This window comes from Ceratotherium simum, chromosome 28 (genome assembly GCF_057802395.1).
Source record: "Ceratotherium simum simum isolate JZ-2026a chromosome 28, ASM5780239v1, whole genome shotgun sequence".
NCBI lineage: Eukaryota > Metazoa > Chordata > Mammalia > Perissodactyla > Rhinocerotidae > Ceratotherium > Ceratotherium simum.
The window spans coordinates 14,646,267-14,670,277 of NC_141927.1; the positions used below are offsets into that span (position 1 = coordinate 14,646,267).

General features: G+C 41.5%; 1 protein-coding gene across 4 annotated transcripts in view; it reads left to right on the top strand.

The window, feature by feature from the left end:
- The window catches only part of TENM3 (teneurin transmembrane protein 3), a 597,691-nt gene extending 574,294 nt beyond the window's left edge, over nt 1-23,397 (top strand). For all 4 annotated transcript variants that reach the window (XM_014786234.2, XM_004428722.3, XM_014786235.2 and 1 more), the window contains 6 exons: nt 2,685-2,860; nt 4,162-4,397; nt 11,746-12,042; nt 14,877-16,488; nt 19,372-19,502; nt 21,837-23,397. In XM_014786234.2, coding sequence (XP_014641720.1) covers nt 2,685-2,860; nt 4,162-4,397; nt 11,746-12,042; nt 14,877-16,488; nt 19,372-19,502; nt 21,837-22,592 — 3,208 coding nt within the window. In that variant the 3' untranslated portion in view covers nt 22,593-23,397. The remainder of the gene's footprint in view (nt 1-2,684; nt 2,861-4,161; nt 4,398-11,745; nt 12,043-14,876; nt 16,489-19,371; nt 19,503-21,836) is intronic.
- The last annotated feature ends 614 nt before the right edge of the window (nt 23,398-24,011 follow it).

Consider the following 24,011-nt stretch of genomic DNA (forward strand, 5'->3'; position numbering starts at 1 on the left):
CAGCAGGAGTGAATCAGCAGAGGGCTGGCAGGTGGCATCCTCTGTATAAAGCTGCAGATCTCCACTTTACATCAGGCGCGGTGATTTACAGAAGTCTAGTGGACCTGGGGTCCAGCGCATGAAAGTCCAGTTACCGCCCAGTCATGAGATGCAAGGAGATCCCAATCAAGTCGCCTAACCTCGTCGTATTTTCATTTTTCCTTCTGTAAAATACAGAGGGCATGTACTGCAATACTGAACTATCTTTTATATAAGAACAGTCAAAAGGATGTTAATTTCTTAAAAACACCAATAACATGTTCTTCACTATGAGAAACATCAAGTGAGGCAGAATGGTGTCCAGTTGAAGATGGAACTTTAGGCTGATTTTGTCAATAATTTTGTAACTCTGCTGTGCAGTATAAATAAAGCTATGCATGTTTGTTTCTTCAAGAGCAATAATTTCTTCAAAAAAGCAACGACAGGGGCCGGCCTGGTGGTGTAGCGGTTAAGTGCGTGTGCTCCACTGCGGCGGCCTGGGGTTCAGCCTGAGGTTCACAGGTTCGGATCCTGGGCACGCACCAATGCACCGCTTGTCAAGCCACGCTGTGGCGGCGTCCCATATAAAGTGGAGGAAGATGGGCATGGATGTTAGCCCAGGGCCAGTCTTCCTCAGCAAAAAGAGCAGGATTGGCAGATGTTAGCTAAGGGCTGATCTTCCTCACAAAAAAAAAAAAAAAAAAAGGCAACGACAGCAATAAACCGTGTTGGGTTTCTTTCATTGATGCCTTAATCTGCTAGGGGCATTTAGGTCGGCAGGGAGGGAAAGGACTCAGCTTTTTTATTTCAGCTCTGCCTTTTATGGGTCTAAACAATGATGACCCTTAATGGTGCATTTTCTTTCTCTTCGGTTCTCCATCGCTTACTTCTCCATCGCTTACTTCTCCCTCCTGAGTGCCCGTTCCTGCCGCTGGCTGAGCAGCAAGGCAAATTGCCAGATCAAGTCGGTCAAACCGTGATCTGACTGATTTTGACCCCACTGAATTAATGGGATCACCTCATCACTGAGCCCTGTACAGACATCGGTGTCTCTCCTTCCTCCTTCCTGTCTCTACCATGACATTGCCCTTGCTGAATCTTCTCTACCTTTATTACCTAGAATCTTCTCCTAATTACTAACCACGTTTTTCAAAGCTAATTTTTACTGTCTAAAAGCCCTCTATCTTTTTATTCCAAAATATCACTTAAGTACTTTTTTCTATTCTTTTTCCTTGTTGCCCCATATTTACACCTATTAATATGATCCTCTACACTTTTTTCCTCCCCTGGTAACTTCTGTCCGTCACTCACAAGATTCTTTCTCTACTTGTCCTGCATCTGAACTTATTTTAAGTATCTTAGATCTTTTATTAATGAAGCAACCTTAATATCAATCTGAAATCCAATCTTAACTATATTTTTGGTCCAAGGAAGTCCCTAGTTTTTCATCCAGAACTTGCTTTTTTTTTCTTCAAGACACATTGTCATTTTTGAAATTTTCTCTGGTGCTGCCACAAATAGAAAAGTCACAAAAAAAAATCATTCTTTTTTTTTTTTGGTGAGGAAGATTCGCTCTGAGCTAACATCTGTTGCCGACCTTCCTCTTTTTTTTGCTTGAGGAAGATTAGCCCTGAGCTAACATCTGTGCCAGTCTTCCTCTATTTTGTATGTGGGTCGCCGCCAAAGCATGGCTGACCAGTGGTGTAGGTCCGCGCCCAAGATCTGAACCCAGGCTGCGGAAGCAGCGTGTGCCGGACTTAACCACTGCCACAGGGCGGCCCCCTGCTAGAAAATCATTCCTTAATAAAATTTTGTATCTATAGTGCATATTTATGATTATAGGACAGCTTTTTAAAATATATCCTAACATTTAAATTATAAGTTCCTCTTATATGTGTATGCTAAAAAAGAGTAAGTATATAATGAAAAAGCAAATAATTATTAAATGTCAGGAAATATTACATCTCACTTCAGCAAACATAATAAATCATCATTCAAGACATCACCCATTCCTACAACGTCCGTATAGAGAAGAGAGAGTATCACCACCACTGCCAACATTTAAGTCCCAATTTACCATCATAAAGTATGTCAATCACTGAGAAATAAGAAAGTCTTTTAAAGGCTTTATTTTATTAATTTGTTGAAGATGTCTCAAGACACTAAAAGAATATTTTTACATATGCAAATACATACGTGTATGTATACATCCTGTTTTACAAAGTTATATATATATAGATAGATATTCACACTGCACTGCCATAGAAGGCATAAGTTAGTAAAACTTTAAAAACTGATATAACAGCGAATTAAATCTACTTTGTAGAAAATATGGAGGAATACTAAGGAATTTAATATCAGCAAACATGTTCCCTTTGAAACAGCAAATTAGATGTGCAGGAGCATTTTGGTCACACTTCAAAGAATAATATGCTGAGATGGAGAGCTGGTCTGTTTACTCTGGCTCTCACTGGTGAGGTTTTTCTATGTTAAACAGGCTTTTGATTACTTCAAAGCATGTTTGAAGCCCTCACTCTCCATAGCTCTTGCGCAAAGACAAATATTCTTCCAGATCTGTGCAGCTAATATTGCTGCCCATTATATTTATATGTAAGAAGGACCTGCAGGTTTCTACTTAACACCGAGTTAATGCCTCTTTTATTTAGCTATGACAGTGAAGGTCGTCTGACAAATGTTACATTTCCAACTGGAGTGGTCACAAACCTTCATGGAGACATGGACAAGGCTATCACGGTGGACATTGAGTCTTCCAGCCGAGAAGAAGATGTCAGCATCACTTCAAATTTGTCCTCCATCGACTCCTTCTACACCATGGTTCAAGGTAAACACAAAAGCACAGTCTTAAATGGATCATTTTAAAATACCACTAGCCCCCAAAATAGAATGTGGCAACTTCCATTTTCTAAGACGAACCAGAAAAGGGAAGGGGAAAATATAAACCTCTAGAGATATTGATGAAATAGTCTAATGTCTACATGTCATGTTTCTTTAGTAATGTATACATATTTAAAAATCACAGAATATAAAAAACAATATGTTAACCTAGAAATAGTGTCTTTTTTCACTCCCAGTTAATAAAGCAATTTAATTCCAACTCTTCACATACATCATCAGACCCTTTCTGAGTCATCCACAGTTCTCCAAAGCAAGTCATTTGAAGCAGAGCACTTTCCGAATCCGTGCGTGATGCAGTGTTTGAATCTGCATATGATGTGATCACTGGAAATTTTATACCAAGAACTCATTTACGTAATATCTGGATTTTTGTTTTTTTCCTTCAGTCTATAGGCATATATAGCCAATATCTGCATAATGGAACCTCCTGCCATATTCCTTTTTGACGTAATCTTGAAAAAGCCTATTTATAATGACGATTGCAATTGTGAGGTCGTAGCTCTAAGAATAATTGCTAAATCTGAATTAAACTTCTTTGACTCTTTTTTTTTTTTTTTTTTTTTTTACCAGTTCTGTCAGGTAATGTCTACAATCATCTAAAATTGGTATTGCTTGAATTCATTTCTTCCCTAAATGGTCCTATATTATTCAAAAATTTTAAATTGAGGCAGTAGCCTACACAATATGAGAGGGTTTTTTGTACAAAATATAAGATGACTCCCTTTTTTAAAAGTCAGTTTCAGGGGGAATATCACCTTATATTTTTGGTGCACAAGGTACAGATATTAAATCTTTTCCAAAGATCTTTGATAGAGGATATAGGGATGCGTGTAGGGGAGGGGAATCTCCTGGGACCTTGGAGGGGACACACCAGCCTCCTAAAAGAGCACAGACTTGGCTCTTTGCAAAACATTTACAGCACATTCCATGGAGGTTGGGCCCTTATTTATTTCCTCAGACAAATGAGAAAAAGAAATCTATTAAAGTGGAGAAGGCCTCTAAATTCCCCTAAAATTTGCCTTTAATATTCAGCCAAACCTATTACAGCATGAAATGCCAGAAATCAAAGTTGTTTTGTTATTTTCTAAAAGGACATCAAGTAGTTTTTATTTTCTTATAAATGGAGTTCACTCAACATTTTAGAAATTTATATCACTTCTAACTGCACAACCAACCAAGTATTTAATCCATATCAATAGTTCGTGTTTTCTGCTTCTTGTTTTTTAGATCAGTTGAGAAACAGCTACCAGATTGGTTACGACGGCTCCCTTAGAATTATCTATGCCAGTGGTCTGGATTCACACTACCAGACAGAGCCACACGTTCTGGCTGGCACAGCTAATCCAACAGTTGCCAAAAGAAACATGACTCTTCCTGGTGAAAACGGTCAAAATTTGGTGGAATGGAGATTCCGAAAAGAGCAAGCCCAAGGAAAAGTCAACGTCTTTGGTCGAAAGCTTAGGGTAAGTAAGTGTCAGAGACTGAGTAGGTGACAGCTGCCCAGTGCTCCGTGTCGTGTAGATGACCTGTCCATGAGGGCGGGTCTCTGTTCACCCTCATGTTTCCATTGCCACACGCAGTGGAGTTCCTTATCTTAGAGCATGAGTTAGATCTAACCATCAAATCAGTAGATCATTCATACTAAAAGCCAACTATTTGAGAAAAGGCTTTTCTCAGTATATCTATGATTAAAAATAAATTCTTCCAGGGCCAGCCCATGGCGTAGCGGTTAAGTTTGCACACTCCGATTCGGTGGCCCGGGGTTCACAAGTTCGGATCCTGGGCGCAGACCAACGCACCGCTTCTCAAGCCATGCCGTGGTGGCATCCCATATAAAGTGGAGAAGGATGGGCACGGATGTTAGCCCAGGGCCAATCTTCCTCAGCAAAAAAGAAGAGGATTGGCAATGGATGTTAGCTCAGGGGTAATCTTCTTCACACAAAAAAAATAATAATAAAATAAATAAATAAATAAATTCTTCCCTGGGAAATTAGGAAATTGCTGATAGCACAATTCCAAATTGCCTGGATGTCAACTGATTCTTGTTTTACTAATATTATCTTAATAATCTTATACTTTGCCTTTATCCACTGAGTTAGGATTGATGGCTTCCTAATATGGGGATGGGGATAAGTAAGAATTGGCTTAAATATTGAAAGTTTTCCAAATCATAAATATCTATATTGAAAGAGATGGGCTGGCCGTTGAAAGATGGATTCTTTCTTCGCATTCTCAATATTTTTAAAGTACAGTTTGGGCACACAGAAAAGTGCCAACATCAGAAGCTAATTGCTACCTCCTGACTATTGATTTATATTATTTTTACGAGGAATGTGATGATATTTCTGATTAGGCTAGTGTACTTGATCTTTGCAAAATATTCTCTGCATTACCTTGTTAGGTGTTTTTTTTTTCTCCCTCTCACATTGTGGGCCAAATGTATCTGGAAAGCAAGCCATGATTTATGACAGTTCTTTGGTCAAGACAATGTGGAGTAAGTACTAAAATACAGGTTACAAGAACCACCTTCAGACCACTATAAACTGAACCTGATTCCTTCTTTCTGTTAGTAAACAGATTTTAGTTTATCAGATAAATGTAGATAACTATTCCTAATGTGACTTCCCTTGCCATTTAAAAAAAATTACTTCAAGTCAAGGAAAGAGACCAAAACATGGAGCATACCATGAATGTCCTTTTTTCTGCACCAAGAATGGTTAAATTATTATTGTAACAAACCAACATTATTTACCTGGGTAATTCTTCAGGGTAAGAAACAGCCACTACATATTGTCTCTGGCTACTCCCAAGAAATAGAAATGAAGAAAACAGAATCAGTGCATCAAATACCTACTGTATCCAACTTATGGGTTAGATTCTGATTCCACTTCAATTGCAAGACAGGTGTTTGGGACTGTGAATACATGGTCTTCTGGAACCAATGCTGTTATGCTCCCATCTTACCATATCCCAGGCTGTGGGAGCCTGGATGGCCCAGCTCCAGAGCACCTGGAGCAGGAGTTCTGGCCAGCAGGAGCTTGGGGAGGCTGGAGGCAGGTTACGTCAGTGAGAGGAGTGAGAAGAAAAAGCAGTAGAGCACTAGAGGAGAAAACAAGATTAGGGTTGAAGTAATGGGCAGGAAAACAAGTTTCAGACTTGTTTCAGGTCACTTGCATAGGGTCTCGGTCTGTTGCCAGAGTCAACTCCAGCTCCTGCCTTTTCTTCGACTGAACTGGAGAATCGGTAGCTGCCTGCATCCCTGTCTGCTGCCACCACTTCATGGTGGTGCTGCCTTGGGCCCCTGCTGCCTTGGACCATTGCAAACTGGAAGCTAGTTCACAGGCCGTATCTCATTCAACTGCCCCTACAGCAGGCATAACGCACATGTTCACACATACACACAGAGTCACACCTATTCTCAGACACAGATCTTCATCAAAAGACATGAAGATTCTGCTCACGTTTGTGCTCCTCATTCTGCACACCAAAGGAGACACAGCACCGAACTAGAATTCAAAAAATATGGGTTCTAGATCAAGCTCGACATTTTACTAATAATAAACCTTATGGGAAAATCATAACACCTCTAAACCTCATTTTACTTATCTATATCATGTATCCATATTATGATATCAATAGATAATATCATAACATTTTGCCATTATAAGATAGACATGATATATATACACACACATATATACAGCTATATTATGGATAAATAAAATTTACCCTATCCTACCTCTGTTTCACACAATTGTTACAGAATCAAATGGGACGGTGTGAAAGTACTTTGAAAATAAAACGCATGATTACATATTCCCTAACCCTAACCCAGAGAATCTCAACCACAAACGCAAACGTTGGGTATTTATACCCACACAACAGGTAGGTAGGAAAGAGCTGTTTAGCTCGCTGGATACGAAAACATCGGTACAAAGGAGAAGAGAATGGGAAATATTTTGCCCAGAAAGTGACCACATAACATGTTGCCCGCTCTTCTTTGAGACAAGCTATGTCTAAGTGAATCCTTTTTTCTTTGTTACACTGCTTTTCTAGACATCAAAAGAAATTAGGAGGAAAAGAGGGGAAATCCAATCTTAAGTCTCTGGTCCTCTACCTGATTCTAAATGAAGAAAATACCTCACTCTGGGGCGGAAGAAACTAGTGGCACTAATGCCTATAGGTGTTAGTTTCTTTCTAAATAGCAGAACCACAATGCCTCAGCAAGACATTTCAGAAAATATACTATTTAAAATGGCCTGCTCAGTCCCACTGAAAGGAGATTTCCAGCTGACAGGTGTGATTGCTCTCACAGAGACAATGCCAAGATCACAAGGGAGGGTTTCTTACTTTCGAGATAAGATTGGATGAGCCAGTGCTGACTGCTAATTTCATTCCTCTGTGGATTCTCAGAGAGAAATCCTAGGGAGAAAGCGATGATATGAAAATCTGGTTTAAGGACTGCACCTGGAGTCTGCCAAAATAGGGGAGAAAGGAGGAAGACCTGAGGCCACCCTGGCAATCAGAATCAGCCTGAAAGGCCACCCATTTCTATCCCACTCTTTTCTGAGACAGAGAGCACCTCCTCTCTTAGCTTTCACTATTTCCTAGCAGGAAGTTCTTTTCATTCTTAAGTTATTGACCTAAACTTAGCTGTGTGCCTGACACAGGGTGGACACTCAAGTGTTCATTCAATGAATAAAAGAATGAGAAAAAGCTCACCTTATAATATGGATTATTTCATTGCATCTAGAGCTTCCTGAGAGAGAAGCTATATGAATAGCACATCCTTGCAAATCTTTGACTGTTATAAACAAACTTAACACTAGATAGAATAGATTACATATTAATAGAATAGAATGGTAATAGAATACTAGATATAGTAGCTTAAAAATTTTTTTAAAAGCAAAGAGTAGAAAAGGAAAATTTGTATAAGAAACTAGCAACATGAAAAGCATTTTCTGTGAAACAATGCTTAAGGGGAAGGGGCGGGTACAGTAGGAAATAAGCAAATGATATGGTGATCGTGATGTGGGAAAAGCAGAACAGAAAAAAGATGAGAGGATTCTTTAGCTCCTTTGTTTGTAGCTACATTTTTTTAAAGGCGCAAGCATGATAGTTGCTTGTCTTTGTCTTATAATATTTGGTAAATATTCCTAATTTTTATCAGTGTTGGACTTTGGAACCAGCCTTTAATCAGGTACAAAAAATTATGATGGCATTCTAATATTAAAATTCATCTTCTAAACTTGCCCAGAATTCAGATGCTTAAAAGGAAAAAATTTAGTGAATCATTTTAAAAAGAATTTCTCAAAATTTGAAAGCCAAGAGCATGTTGAAAGGCATACATAAATATGATGGCACATTTAAGTCTTATCACGCCGGGCACGTTTGTGTGATGTCCTGTTCTCACTTTAATCTGAGTGGCACAGCCTGGAGAAGGACTGCACAGTGCAGTCAGCTCTTGCTGTCATGTGGAGAGACACAAAACACTCTGCAGCCCGTTGATGTTCTAACAGGGACACGAGGGAGTCGTGATACTGTCACCAAGTGTACTGGGTGATGAGCCAGCCCTTCCTCACGTCCCTCCGTAACATTCCAGATAGATGAATATAATCCAACTGTGCTTTATGCCTTAGTTTTTCAAGCATTCCAGAGGGAAAATGATAACTACTCCCCCAATATCAAAGGGATGTTGTGATTAATGACAGTCATGCTGGACATGGTCTTTGAAAATAGGGATTTTCCATGCTTACTTAAAAGAAATGCTGTACATCACAGAGGAATTCATGGTGATCTCTTATCCAGACACAACATTTGGAGTCATTTTTATATAGCTGGAGGTATAGTAATGATCTGATACGAGGTTTTTCATCTTGGATGAACTATTCAACTTGACTTGATATTTTTTATATTAAAAATATTTATTAAAAGGCCATGGGGGCATGGAACAATGCTGGTGCTTTATGATTGTCAAAAAAAAAAAGGTTGCAAAGTTGCCATGATTTCATAAAGGAGTAGTTAAGAGGGACTATGTTCTAGAATGGAAATGTCCCTGGACTTCTGCACTTTGTTTATGATACCCAAAGGAGAAAGTCTGGGCACGTTGGGGAAGGATAAAAAAAACAAAAGATCTGCTAGTACTTCTTGAAATTTTACATACTGAATAACAGTGGCTGGTGTCTGGAAACAGTAAGAATGGTTAAAACCTTGGCTTGTGTTGGGAATGTGGGGGAAAACACAACCACATTCTAATTCTTTCCTCATTACTCCAGTTTGAGGACACAAGAAATGCATTGCATACAATATTTGTCGGATAAAAAGAAAAATTTAAACTTCTATCCAGATGTTTGGTCTCACACTGCTTCTAGATGTTTCCATATGGTGACATGTTTGGCATGGCGGCTCACACAGTAGCAACAGTAATGACACCATTTGCTTTTCACCTGGATGCTTTGGAGTTGTGTAGCCATACTCACAAACCAAAGAAACAAGTCAGAAGCCTAGTACAGGGTGCAGGCAGGGGTTCTAGACCTGTCTTTTTGTCCTTCAGGAACCAAGCAATCATACCAGATCTGCAGCCAAGATTTCTTATGCTCTAACCAGAGGAAATATTGCAAAGATTAAGGAGGCAATAAAGAATTGAGATACAAATGATAATGAGTGCAAACAGATGGGGCAATACCATGGGCCACATAGCCCACGGAAACCACACAGTCCGTCTTGCATGGCTATTCGCAGCCTGGAATACCAAAGGAAGGAAAAAAGAGGGCAATCCTAAACAGTCAGGTTTTATTTTCTTTTAAATCACAATCTGAGAAACACAAGAGCCCTAGTAAACCATTTAAATTGTGCTAAACCTCTTCTTAAGGCATCAAAAATTTTGTGCAAATACAGGCTGAAGAGCTGGACTCTGCCAGTTCAGTACTGAGTTAATTTGATATCAGATCAAAGCTTTCTACAAACTTCAAAATAAATATATATTTGTAACATTAGCTAGGAGCTTCTTTCCAAGGTACACAAAGCATTCTGCAAACCTAAACTCATAAAGTTTCACAAAATCCACATAAGGCAGGGAGCAGCTAATATGCAGACATTGCCTCTTGGGCAAACAGAAGCCCAGGGAGCCTTCAGCTGGCCAGTCAGAATCGTATCCAATCACTGAAAGACAAAGCCTAGAGGCCCCATCCCACCTGTTTATTCACAGGCGGACAGAACAGATTCAGAGGGGTTAAAAGCCCAAAGTCAGGCTGCCTCTAGGCCCTGCTGGGTATGCAGAGCAGGCTTTTGACTCCTGGGTTCCTCCTCCCGGCACGCATGTGTGCACACACATACACACACACAAACACACACCAATACATAGCAATATCTGCTATAGCAGTTCAGTGGGTTTTTTTTTTCCCCCACATCAGCTGCATCTGAACTGATAGAATATAAAAATTAAGATCTCCTAACTTCTATCCAGGGCTCTGCTTTCTCGTTTTCTATGAATCCTCTTTGTGGGTGCTTTCCCCCAAAATCACTTTGCCTATAAGGCTTGAACTTCCTTTTAGCTTGTATCTTTCACTTTCCATGGTCTTCACAATACTCCCCTTGAACAGCTAATTGGAAAAGTTTAAGCTTAAGGAGTACTTTTTTCATGGGAGTTGTTTAATGTCAATGATAAAATGCACAAATTAGTTTTATCCCAGATTTTACATAAATATACATGTATATTATATATGTACCTACACATATATTGACATATATATGGGTGTGTGTGTGTGTAACTGATCAGCTGGGGCTGTCCATTTTGAAGGTTCTAGCTAGGACATGGTCATGTAAAATTAAGATTTTCCCGTTTAATTTTTAACAATCCAAATAGTTAACGAGCATTTTGGTATGTAGAAGCCACCATCGCCACAAAGGGGCTATAGGAGACCAAAGATTGGATAGGCCCTGGTCTCACTCTTGGGGGTTCCCAGTCTGCAGACACTGTAGACCGTTTGTGAAGCAGAATTTAACCAAGGCCACATTTCCGTTGCTGTAACAAATGCCAGCTTGTGTATGCCCTGGATCTCAGACAGTCACAGCCAAATGTAGTCCCAGATTCTGGACATGGCACAGAGCCACACAGAGACCCGATGAGAAACAACATGGGGCTTGATTTGTAAATTAAGCACAATAGTCAGACCATGTAGATGTGGGAGTAAAGGATCTGAAGTCCCTGCCAGTTAACCAGATGTTATCAAAGAAAAAGGCATTCTAAAAAATCGTGACATTTGAGCATTTGGCCGAAAGCAATGATCGTATTTGTAACCTCCCGCTATTTAAGCTCATTAATAATTTACAGTAATGTGGGTTCCAACTTCTACTTAACTGCTCTTCAAAGGGCTAGAGTCACATTTACCCCTGTTTTATTTAATGTAGCCATGATTAATCTACTAAGCAATTATTTTCCAGTGTGTTATGGGGGGAGGAGCTTTGAGTAATTTACAGAGATGTCATGTTTACCACCTTCCTATCTTCTGAACAAAGTTTAAAGCAAATACCTTTTGGTATTTTTCTTATCAGTTGCTTAAGTTTACAAAATTTAATTGAAAAGGTTTTGAACAAATGCCAGGCTGTCTTTCTGCTTAATGAAACCTTTTAAAAGAGCAGTTAATCTACTGCCTTGCACTTGTACCCAAGAAGTTGCTAAATTAATTTACTGACAAAGAGAATCAATCATCATGAATGGTGTTTAAACAATAGTGGGGACTCTGAAGAGGAATAAGGGACTGCGACTGGAATCGCATGATTTATTTTATCATCTTGTGTGTGCTGTAACAGGTTAATGGCAGAAACCTCCTTTCTGTTGACTTTGATCGAACCACAAAGACAGAAAAGATCTATGACGACCACCGTAAATTTCTACTGAGGATCGCCTACGACATGTCAGGGCACCCAACGCTCTGGCTGCCGAGTAGCAAGCTGATGGCCGTCAATGTCACCTACTCATCCACAGGTCAAATTGCCAGCATCCAGCGAGGAACTACTAGTGAGAAAGTAGATTATGACGGACAGGGCAGGATCGTCTCTCGGGTCTTTGCTGATGGCAAAACCTGGAGTTATACATACTTGGAAAAGGTATGCCTGCACACTAAGCGTAAAAATAGGGAAGCAACAATTGGTATTTTTCAGCAATTACCCAGAGCGCTACAAGGGAAAATACCAGGGCACGTGACTGAGTTCCGTTTATTATTCTAAGTATCGATATGTCAGTCACACTGGTACGGCAATGATGAATTTCTGCATTAGCAAAGTAGTTTCTCCTTAGTTAAGTTCTGCTATCTGAGACCCTTTTAAGTGATTTATGCTGCAAACAAACAGGCCATAACACTGTCCACCTGCGAGGCTTATACTCAACAACATTCACAAATTAGACCTTGAGCATCTAAGTCATTTGTAAATAATCTCCGTGCTAGCTCTTTCCTTTAAGAAAGAGCCTTACATTTGCACGGTTAAAGCTGTCAGTTTTGTGTTGTCGCTGGCCGAGCTTCCACATAACCGTAAAAAGCATGTAGATCCTATTTATGCATTATTAACCAAAAGAGGCTATTTTTTAGAAAGCCACATTTCAGGTACTCTGTGGCATCTGTCCTTTCTTCTGCATATTAAAGGTAAGCACCCTGGCTTAGGCTTTCCCCATTCTGAAGAACTGTGCACAGTACCAACAAAAGACTTACAGTTACACACATATAAAATCCTAAGTCATAGGATGTGAGGTTTGGGGTAGTAACTGGGGTCAGGAGGTTTGAAAGTACTAAAAAAAAAGGGAAAGGACTGTCTCCTGTAATTCCTTTCTTAAGGAATATAATCCACGGGCCGGCCCCATGGCACAGCGGTTAAGTTCAGCATGCTCCACTTCAGCGGCCCAGGTTCGCACGTTCAGATGCCGGGCATGGACCTACACCACTCGTCAGCCATGCTGTGGCTGCAACCCAATTGCAAAATAGAGGAAGATTGGCATAGATGTTAGCTCAGGGTGAATCTTCCTCAGCAAAAACAAAAGAAATATAATCCACCAAAGAGCATATTCATGAAATGTTTCATTTGCCTCTGAGACAAATGTTAGCACTAGAAAATGATTCAGTTTTGAGTTCTGATACCTCTCAAACCTCAGCGCATCCACCACCAGTCACACAGCAGCCTAAGTTACAAACTCAACTCTTAACAGTTACTGCCTCCATCCTTACACACATTACACAGAATAACTTATGTCATCCAGAAACTCTTATGTCATCCAGAAACTCACGTCCTCATCCTTGTGCTCATATCACACAATGTTGTTCACCAGAGATGCTCCATGCAGCTCCTCATTCTAAACCTAATCCCCCACACTTGGGTCATCCCGTCTAGTTCTAGATGGCCTATACCCAGACCACTCTTCCCGAGAACCAGTTTCAGGTTCAACGTTCACCATAGGATGCCACCTATCTTAAGGCAGCCTCCCAACTGTGGAATGTTTCCCACTAGGACCCCACTTGTCAGTCTCTCCTCTTGCAAACCCACTTATCTGCTCTCCTTAGAGGAGACTCACCCCTGAGACTACAGACTATGCCTGTTAGATGACAGTTCCCTCTATACTAACCACCCCACTCTACAGTTAGTCATTCAATTGGTTATTTGTTGAGAGACCAGAGTAAGCTCCCTACACACCTTCCTGGGAACAAATCCTGACACCTGGAAAATATTTCACCCTCCACCCCAACAAGCCTCAAGACAAGTTCTCCCTGAAGAAACTGGGAGTGGATCACTACTTCATTCTGGAACATTCTTCCCAATTTAAATTAAGTACATTACAGAGAAGAGGACAGAAATATAAATACCCAGGCCCCAAAAAATTGATAGTAGTGATCACAATGTGACTGAAATTGTTTACAGGGAGCCAAAGAGCATGTCATTCATTGATAAGAGCCACCATCACAAAATGATACCAGCACCATTTGGTCTAACAGGGTTTAGAGGAAGCTTCCTCAAAAATTTCCCATGCTCTGTATTACTATTGAGCTTTACTTAAGCCACCTCAGGGTTGACCTTCTCTTGGGTCGGCCTGATAAATTAATGTCTTTTGTCTTTCTGCAATTACTTGCAAAATAAGGAGAGTTTATTTTTACTTACATATTTATTCACTTCATAATTTAGCACCAATGCGGTATGTAGCCCAGAAACCGTTCTTACAGCACCTGAGGTACAAATCAGATTTAGTACTAACAAAAGGAAATATCAAAATGTAGATTTTATTGTCATTTCGGATGCCACGTAAGAATTTGCAAAAAAAAAAAAAAAAATCCTGGATCCATTTTCCTAATAAGGGTATTTATGGCCCTCATTCACCAAGTGATTAATTCAGCAGTATTTGCAGACGTTGATGCTTTATGTGCACATTATGCATTTTGGGCTAATTTTATGTCTCTTCTTCATAAAGTAATATTTTGAATGCTTTGCTCCTCCCCCAAATGCATTGGAAATTAAAACACGATTGGAGTGGCTCTTCAATCAAATGAGGGGGAAAAGCCACCTTACTAAACAATTGCTAATTACGGAGAGGATTGCATTTCCCATATGCTATTACCTCCTTGAAATATTGTCTTTAAAGCAGCTTTGCCCATGCTGGTATTATGACTTATCCAAATCCGTTGACAATCTGCTGCTTGGCTGTGAATGCCTGGAAAGAGAATGGTACAGTCCTGACAAGTAGCACATTATGAATCTGGAGCCACTAACTGCAGAGCCCTCACAATTAGGCATCCAAGCAAATTAGGCAGGGAATTGTTAGCAACATGTAAGGTCAAGGAAAACTCAATTAAAATGAACATCATTTTCCCAAGCGAAATGTTTCTGGGTATTTGTGGTCACTAAATCTGCTTTTGCTTCCCCCATTCACAAATATTGGAGAACAATATGTTTTCTCTTTGCAGTCCATGGTTCTTCTGCTTCACAGCCAGCGGCAATATATCTTTGAATACGATATGTGGGACCGGCTGTCTGCCATCACCATGCCCAGTGTGGCTCGCCACACAATGCAGACCATCCGATCCATTGGCTACTACCGCAATATATACAACCCCCCAGAAAGCAACGCCTCTGTCATCACGGACTACAATGAGGAAGGGCTGCTTCTGCAAACAGCTTTCTTGGGTACAAGTCGGAGGGTCTTATTCAAGTATAGAAGGCAGACCAGGCTCTCAGAAATTTTATATGATAGCACAAGAGTCAGTTTTACTTATGATGAAACAGCGGGAGTTCTAAAAACAGTAAACCTCCAGAGTGATGGTTTTATTTGCACCATTAGATACAGGCAGATTGGCCCCCTGATTGACAGACAGATTTTCCGCTTTAGTGAAGATGGGATGGTAAATGCGAGATTTGACTATAGCTATGACAACAGCTTTCGAGTGACCAGCATGCAGGGCGTCATCAATGAAACTCCACTGCCCATTGATCTCTATCAGTTTGATGACATTTCTGGCAAAGTCGAGCAGTTTGGAAAATTTGGAGTTATATATTATGATATTAACCAGATCATTTCCACAGCCGTAATGACGTATACGAAGCACTTTGATGCTCACGGCCGCATCAAGGAAATTCAATATGAGATATTCAGGTCACTCATGTACTGGATTACAATTCAATATGATAACATGGGTCGGGTAACCAAGAGAGAGATTAAAATAGGGCCCTTTGCCAACACTACCAAATATGCTTATGAATACGATGTTGATGGACAGCTCCAAACAGTTTATCTAAATGAAAAGATCATGTGGCGTTACAACTATGATCTGAATGGAAACCTCCATTTACTGAACCCAAGTAACAGTGCACGACTGACACCTCTTCGCTATGACCTGCGAGACAGAATAACGCGTCTGGGTGATGTTCAGTATCGGTTGGATGAAGATGGTTTCCTGCGTCAAAGAGGCACAGAGATCTTTGAGTATAGCTCCAAGGGGCTTCTAACACGGGTTTACAGCAAAGGCAGTGGCTGGACAGTGATCTACCGTTATGATGGCCTGGGAAGGCGTGTTTCTAGCAAAACCAGTCTGGGACAGCACCTTCAGTTTTTTTATGCTGACCTAACTTATCCCACTAGGATTACTCATGTTTACAACCATTCGAGTTCAGAAATCACCTCCCTCTATTATGATCTCCAAGGACATCTCTTTGCCATGGAAATCAGCAGTGGTGATGAATTCTACATTGCATCGGATAACACAGGGACACCACTGGCTGTTTTCAGTAGCAACGGGCTTATGCTAAAGCAGATTCAGTATACTGCATATGGTGAAATCTATTTTGACTCCAATATTGACTTTCAACTAGTAATTGGATTTCATGGTGGCTTGTATGACCCACTCACAAAATTAATCCACTTTGGAGAAAGAGATTATGACATTTTGGCAGGACGATGGACAACGCCTGACATAGAAATCTGGAAAAGAATTGGGAAAGACCCAGCTCCTTTTAACCTGTATATGTTTAGGAATAACAACCCTGCAAGCAAAATCCATGATGTGAAAGACTACATCACAGGTAAGCATAATTTTTTTTTCCTTTCCAAGTAATGAATTACAAAATAACTAGAGTTGCTTTCTTCAACTTGACACTTTACTCATAGTTTGTTACTTCTTATTCTGCCTGCTAATGCCCAAGACCACAATTTTCTGAAATGACATGGAATCCAGTCACTTAAGGATAGGACATGACATGGGGGTGACAGAAAACATGATGAGCTTGCAGTCCCCAAATTGGAGTTCTAATCCCAACTCCCTTCCTACTAGTTGTTTGGCTTTCTAGACAAGTCACATAATTTTTTATGAGTCTGTTTCCTTAACTATGAAATGGGGATAACAATGCCTACCTTATGGTATAAAATACAATAGTATATGCAATTCTGCTTTCAATAGTAACTACTTCACAAGTGTGTAATGTTGGTTTTTCTTTTATCCATGTGTAAAGTTCTGATGGGGGAATTGATGTGAAACACAACACAGGGTGACTGCCCATCTCATCCCTGGGAGGTGTTCCACTCCCTGTTCACAACTATCATCTCAGGACAATAATGGAACAATTTCTGCCATCAGTCGCTTAGCCAATGGAGCGTGTTTTTGTTCTCACCTCTGTCCTCTTATACAACTGTCCTCATGGCCATTTAGTGCAGTTCTTGCATGGTGGCACTACTAAGAGACATACTAATTATTTCTGCCAATATGGGGTAATTTTCAGCGTATTTAAGATCTTTCCAAGTTTAGTGCATGATCCAGTCTAAAACACGGCATCCTACTTCTGCCACCACAGAACCAGCATGTGAAACAGACAAGGTTCTTGCAAGTGTTACTCTAGTTCCCTTTAGTGAGCTGACTTCTTCCCTCATCCCCTACTCCAAGGATTCTGAATCCCTATGCTTCCCCCTTCCATTCCTGAATTACACTACCATAATTAACCACTCTGCCACATTTATGTTTCCTGGAGGAAGATTCTTTCCTGTTTTATTTTATTTTGGTTTGGTTTGGGTTTGTTTTGTTTTGGCTTGTGTTAGATGCTCCTTCAGGCTGTCTCTTTTCGTGCTCAATATTTGAGTCCTTCTCAGATGTCTATTTTCTCAGTTCTCGGTACAGCTCTCAGAATGCCCTGTTCATTTCACATCTGCCTCCTGCTTTTCCAGACTGCCTGAAGCTTTTCATCTCTCTCTTCCATGTGAACCAGCTGAAAGTCCCTTCTTTCAGCATCCTGATTCAGCATCACCCTGATAGTATTCTCCTTCAGGGTTTTTCAGCACACATCTGCATTCAAGCCCCATTATTTAGGCAATGTTTGTAAATACTTAAGACCCTCTGATTTTCACTGTTACACAGACATTGTTCAAAGTAATAGAACCTTTGCTCCCAACACTCTGCCATTCAGGAGAAATAATTTTCTCCAAAACATAAGACCCTCTGTAATTTTATATACACTGTCTCTCTCTCTCTCTCACACACACACACACACACACACACACAATGTATCACTTTCTATCTGACATGATGAACTTGGGGTTTTTCTCTCCCCACCACCACCCCCCCTCAATTTCTTAGGGAGCATACCACTGGTTTTATAGCCATATGATGCCTGGACAAAGGACCTGCCAGCCTGGTGATGAGGTGAGAGTTTGTGCCCTAGAGAAGGAAATAGGAAACAAGTAGCTCTCCATCATTCTGACAAGCAGTATACCACTGGTTATTTAAGAGGACTTGACAGGGGCGGACTGAAAGGCTGGAAAGCCCACAGCTCCTGAATTCATCCTCTCCTAGCAACATGGACTGCGGTGAATGCCGTAGCAGCATTTTCTGAAAAACATCAAAAGAGAGATGGAACAGCATAAAATATATTAGGTGAAATGCAATTTCAAATTTTCCAGCAATGTGCTTAATATGTAAAATCATCTACACCCAACCGTACTCATAAAGCTGCAAGCCTGCTGAGTAGTTCTGTAACATTATAACCTCCAGAATAGAATAAAAGCCTTATTCTGAGCTTAATGGCTTTTGGAGTCACATGGCAATATTTTAAAATACCTTTTTAAAGGTTTCCAGGTTCTCTCCCCAAAAAGTTTGTCTCCACCTGTGCACAGAGAGCCTTTGAAGTCATAGCTGATGGTTATCACAAGTTCTGTGCCCTTGGCCAGTTTTGCCAGCCTTCAGCATTTATCTTTGATTAAGAATCAACTGTTTAGGGCCGGCCCTGTGGCTTGGTGGTTAAGTGCGCGCGCTGCGATGCTGGCGGCCCGGGTTCGGATCCCGGGTGCGCATTGAGGCACCACTTCTCCGTTCATCCTGGGGCCGAGTCCCACATACAGCAACTAGAAGGATGTGCAGCTACGACACACAACTATCCACTGGGGCTTTGGGGGGAAAAAATAAAATAAATAAAATCTTTAAAAAAAAAAAAAAAAAAAAGAATCAACTGTTGATTTTAATACTCTCAAACTAGGGTTTTTATTAATAGAAAATTGGTTGTGGAACTCCGCATATCCTTGGGCAATCGCTTTTGAAAGCTAATAACACACAACTTCTATTTAAGACCAGTCTTGACTAACTACGAAACAAATTTAACTTGTTTTTAACCACTATGTCTCTTTCATGCTGCTGTGCATTATTACCCTGTCTCATCCCCATTACTAGCACAGGATGACAGTTTATTGGTCTGTCTGTCTATTACTCTGCATTTTCTGTAGCCTTTGCCATAGTTCCGCGATTGAGGTTATCGTCTTCATGTCTCAAAATAGAGAGTAGGTTTTGAATTGTAGGATGAAGGCAAACATGTGCTCTTTTTCAGGTTCTTATTTGTGAATTTGGGGTTTTCTTAAAGGTAAGAATTTAAATTTATGAAAGCACAAAGTAACTCTAACACCTTTCATTTTGAACATTCTTCTCCTAGATGTTAACAGCTGGCTGGTGACATTTGGCTTCCATCTGCACAATGCTATTCCTGGATTCCCTGTTCCCAAATTTGATTTAACAGAGCCTTCCTACGAACTTGTGAAGAGTCAGCAGTGGGATGATATACCGGTAAGAAACAAAAAGCAAAACTATGAAAAGGTGATAAATGGCTTACTTGTGTCTTATTTACCCATATTTAATCCAGCTCCCTTCGTGAAAACTGTACCAAAGACAGTTTTAATTTTTTTGACTCTTTTAGGGAAGAAAAACAACACTTCCCTTTGCATTTCTGTTCAGCGAACCAGGGGCCTGTTAGACAGACTTAAATCTGTTTTTAGTGATGCTAATAAAAACAAAGACATTATCAAAAGGTAATAAAATGCAGAAGCTGATTTTTGAGTGCACAGTTTCTACAGAGAACCCTGTGAAGCACATTGATAGCCCTTGGGACCTGAAAGCAAAGACACCATAAACAGGAGGGCAGGGGATTCATAGTACAAATTAGCAGCCCACAAACAATGCCGCAAAGTTTAACTTTTAAAAAATATTAACAGGGGGCTGGCCCTGTGGTGTAGTGGTTAAGTGTGCACGCTCCGCTGCTTGCGGCCGGGGTTCGGATCCCAGCCGCACACCAATGCACCACTTGTCAAGCCATGCTGTGGCGGCGTCCCATATAAAGTGGAGGAAGATAGGCACAGATGTTAGCCCAGGGCCAGTCTTCCTCAGCAAAAAGAGGAGGATTGGCATAGATGTTAGCTCAGGGCTGATCTTCCTCACACACACACACAAAAAAAAATTTTTTAAATATTAACAGTGTTTCATGGGAAAAGAATAAAAATAAAACAAAAAGTCCTCTGGTAAGGCTCCACCTACAATTAGGTGTTTATGGAATTTTCCTGAAAATTACAGATCAGGAGACCTGTAACTGTTCTGAGAAATAAAAGAAAAAAAGAATGGAAAATTGCAAAGTCAAAGCCACCATTTCAGAAAATGGCATTTTTAATTCCCACCATTCAGAGATCAGAAAGGAATGCACAACAAAACACCAGAATTTCTAGCTTGAAGCAAGAATAATTAAAGATCAAGAACTTGGGTTACCCCATAATGATAAGAAGAGAATGCAGAGTTTCCTAGAAAGATTAATTTCCCCCCCTTGAGCAGTTTCCTATAATTTCCCTGAATACAAAGAGAAAAGGCAATCATGGCTAAAACATACACAGAGTGTACACAGTGCCAGTACCTCTGTTTTCTGGTACATGTTTCATTCTTAACATAAAAGCAATTCCTTTTTTCAGATGTCACCTTTACATTTAAAAAGCAAAACCCATCAAGTTTCCAGGGTCTGGGAGCCATTTTAACATTTCTAATTGCAACTATATCTACACTGATCAAGTGCCATGAAGACAGACTGAAGTTTCCTAATGCATTTGAACAAGCATGTCCTAATTGTGTATGACTTGCCAACATGTCTGAAAACACTTAAGTCTAACCGTACAAGTCGACTTGCCAACTTTTTTCCTAGGCAGCCTTTTAAACATGGCTCAGGTTCTCCGTCAAGAGACAGGCACCATGAGGACAGCTTAGGGAATGGCCAGCAAAGACATCGGAGGCTGCCTCTAGTGCAGAAAAACAAATGTTTCTTTCACTGCAGCAAATGAAACAGATGTTTCCATTTGGGAAACACTGGCCAGACGAACATCTGGGAGTATAAGAAATAGCTGAGTTAAAATGCCCCCAATTTAAAACATTTGCCAGCGTAGATGGTCCACTGTCCCTAAGTCTAGGAAAAATAAACGTTTCCCTAAAGTAATAAATACTCATCTCCAGCTGTCCCGCTGTGCGCTCATCTCTGTACATTTCAGTCCTGCAGTTACACTGGCAATACTCAGTTGAAAACTGTTCACCAGGAGAGAGGACAGAGTTTACCTGAATTAAAGCACAGGCATTTCAAAGCATATAAAGTGGGACGCGCTGCTCCGCCCCAGAGCACCCCCAGCTTTCAAATCCTTCTCCGCGTTTGGTGCTTTCTCCTCAGCCTCCCATGGAGAAAGCTGCTGGGATGGAGGACCTGATAAACTGGGTTCCCCAAATGGGGCGGGGGTGGGAAAAGGGCATCTAGAAATGGAAAGAGAGAAGCTAAAAACATGAATATTTTGCGGGCGTTAGAAACTAAAAAGCTCTGAACTAATACATGATAGAGTTACCTCTTTTGACGTTTCAAAACACATTTGGATCAACTTGAGGGGAGGGGATCTTGAGTGCATTCCCCACCCAGGGTCTTTTAAAGCCTTTTCATCTCTAAAGAGCCGCTTGAGGTTTTAATAAATGCCTTGGCGATCTCCACCCAAGCCCCCCTCTTTTTTTGGTCAGGAGTGGGAGCGCCGCCAGGAAGCCCAGCTCCCCGGCAACCCAGAGCTCCCGCTGTTCTCTAAACCGGCCCCCTGTTCTGTGTTCGCTTTTCAGCCCATTTTTGGCGTTCAGCAGCAAGTGGCGAGGCAGGCCAAGGCCTTCCTGTCCCTGGGGAAGATGGCCGAGGTGCAAGTGAGCCGGCGCAAGGGCGGCGGCGCGCAGTCGTGGCTGTGGTTCGCCACGGTCAAGTCGCTGATCGGCAAGGGCGTCATGCTGGCCGTCAGCCAGGGCCGCGTGCAGACCAACGTGCTCAACATCGCCAACGAGGACTGCATCAAGGTGGCGGCCGTGCTCAACAACGCCTTCTACCTGGAGAACCTGCACTTCACCATCGAGGGCAAGGACACGCACTACTTCATCAAGACCAGCACGCCCGAGAGCGACCTGGGCACGCTGCGGCTGACCAGCGGCCGCAAGGCCCTGGAGAACGGCATCAACGTGACCGTGTCGCAGTCCACGACGGTGGTCAACGGCAGGACGCGCAGGTTCGCCGACGTGGAGATGCAGTTCGGCGCGCTGGCGCTGCACGTGCGCTACGGCATGACCTTGGACGAGGAGAAGGCGCGCATCCTGGAGCAGGCGCGGCAGCGCGCGCTCGCCCGGGCCTGGGCGCGCGAGCAGCAGCGCGTGCGCGACGGCGAGGAGGGCGCGCGCCTCTGGACGGAGGGCGAGAAGCGGCAGCTGCTGAGCGCCGGCAAGGTGCAGGGCTACGACGGGTACTACGTACTCTCGGTGGAGCAGTACCCCGAGCTGGCCGACAGCGCCAACAACATCCAGTTCCTGCGACAAAGCGAGATCGGCAAGAGGTAACCCCCCGGGCCCCGCGGCCGGCCGGGGAGCCAGACCCAGCCGGGGCGCTGCGCTTCTCGGGAGCCTGAACCCACCTCTGCTCAGATTGTTCTGTAGCACAATCCGAATGGGACTCTCCGGCACGGAGGAGCCTTCCTGGAGAATGACACTGCTCTTAAGAGAAAAAATCCACAAAAACAGAAAACTTTTTTATGAATGACCTTAAAGGTGATCGGCTTTAAAGAATATGTTTACATATGCATATCGCTGCACTCAGTGGGACTGGAAGTATTAAAAGGAAAAAGAAAGAAAGAAAGGGAAAAAAAAGGCCTACGCATTTTGCTCTAGGCCGTGTGTTCGTTTGAGGCACTGTATTTAGAGTAAAAAGGCGTACAGTGTTTCCAGATATTCCCGAATTGTCGACCTTTGCTTACAAGAGGTAGTCTCTGCATAGGATGTGATCTATAGCTCTGTTAATTCTAAAATGTGGGGCAAAATTACTGTTTATAGACAATCCAAGCGCTGTCGCTGTGCTGCTTTCCAAACGGACGTTGGCGCGAGTGACTTCTGCCACCGCCGGGATTTCATAACGGATTTTACAATGCTAACGTGGTTTGCCTTGGGGAAAAAACTGGCGAATAGAATCCTTGTCACCGATAAGCAAAGGAAACCCTGATTTTTTTGTAAATTATGTGAGACAAGTTGTTTATGGATTTTTATATGAATTACAATTTACTGTACATCAAATATTAGTCTCAGAGGAGTTAATTTATGTAAAGTGTTTAAAAAGTTTATACTTAAAAATAAAATGATAAAAACATGTGAACTGTGTGATTTTTTTAAAAGGATTGCACCTTTTGTTATCTGTTATAGCTGTACAGTATAAATTATTATATTGTAGAGATATAACGACTTATGCCTATAATGTCCAGAAGTGTTAATATTTTTGTATTAGGTTGAAGAAATGTGCAGCTTTCTATCACTAGATAGATAGATAGGACAGTGCAATCCGAAGTGTTGGCTTGTCACAGAACTGCTCCTTTCTCTTCTCTTTCTCATCAAGCCAGTGCCCTCAACCATTATCGACTAAGAGGCACAGTGAAAAACTAAGGCTGGTGGAATGTAATGGAAGATATGAACAAAAAAGCGGCAGCAGGGGTTCTCTGGCCTTCTCAGCCCTAAAAGTCGATGGGAAGTTGGTATAATTAACCACAGGGTTTTTACTGTTACCCGTCCTTGAGGCTCTGTTTCATGATGAAGGTGAGAGACCACATCAGATGCCGGGTAACATTTGCCAGAAGGAAAGGATCTGATGTAGTCATGACCACAAACATGTGTCTTAAAATCTAGGGAAGATAGCAGAAACCAAGCAGTGGTGAGAGAGCCAGATGGAGAAGGTCAAGGTCACTCTGCCAGTCTTGGGTTTGGACCCTCAGGTCA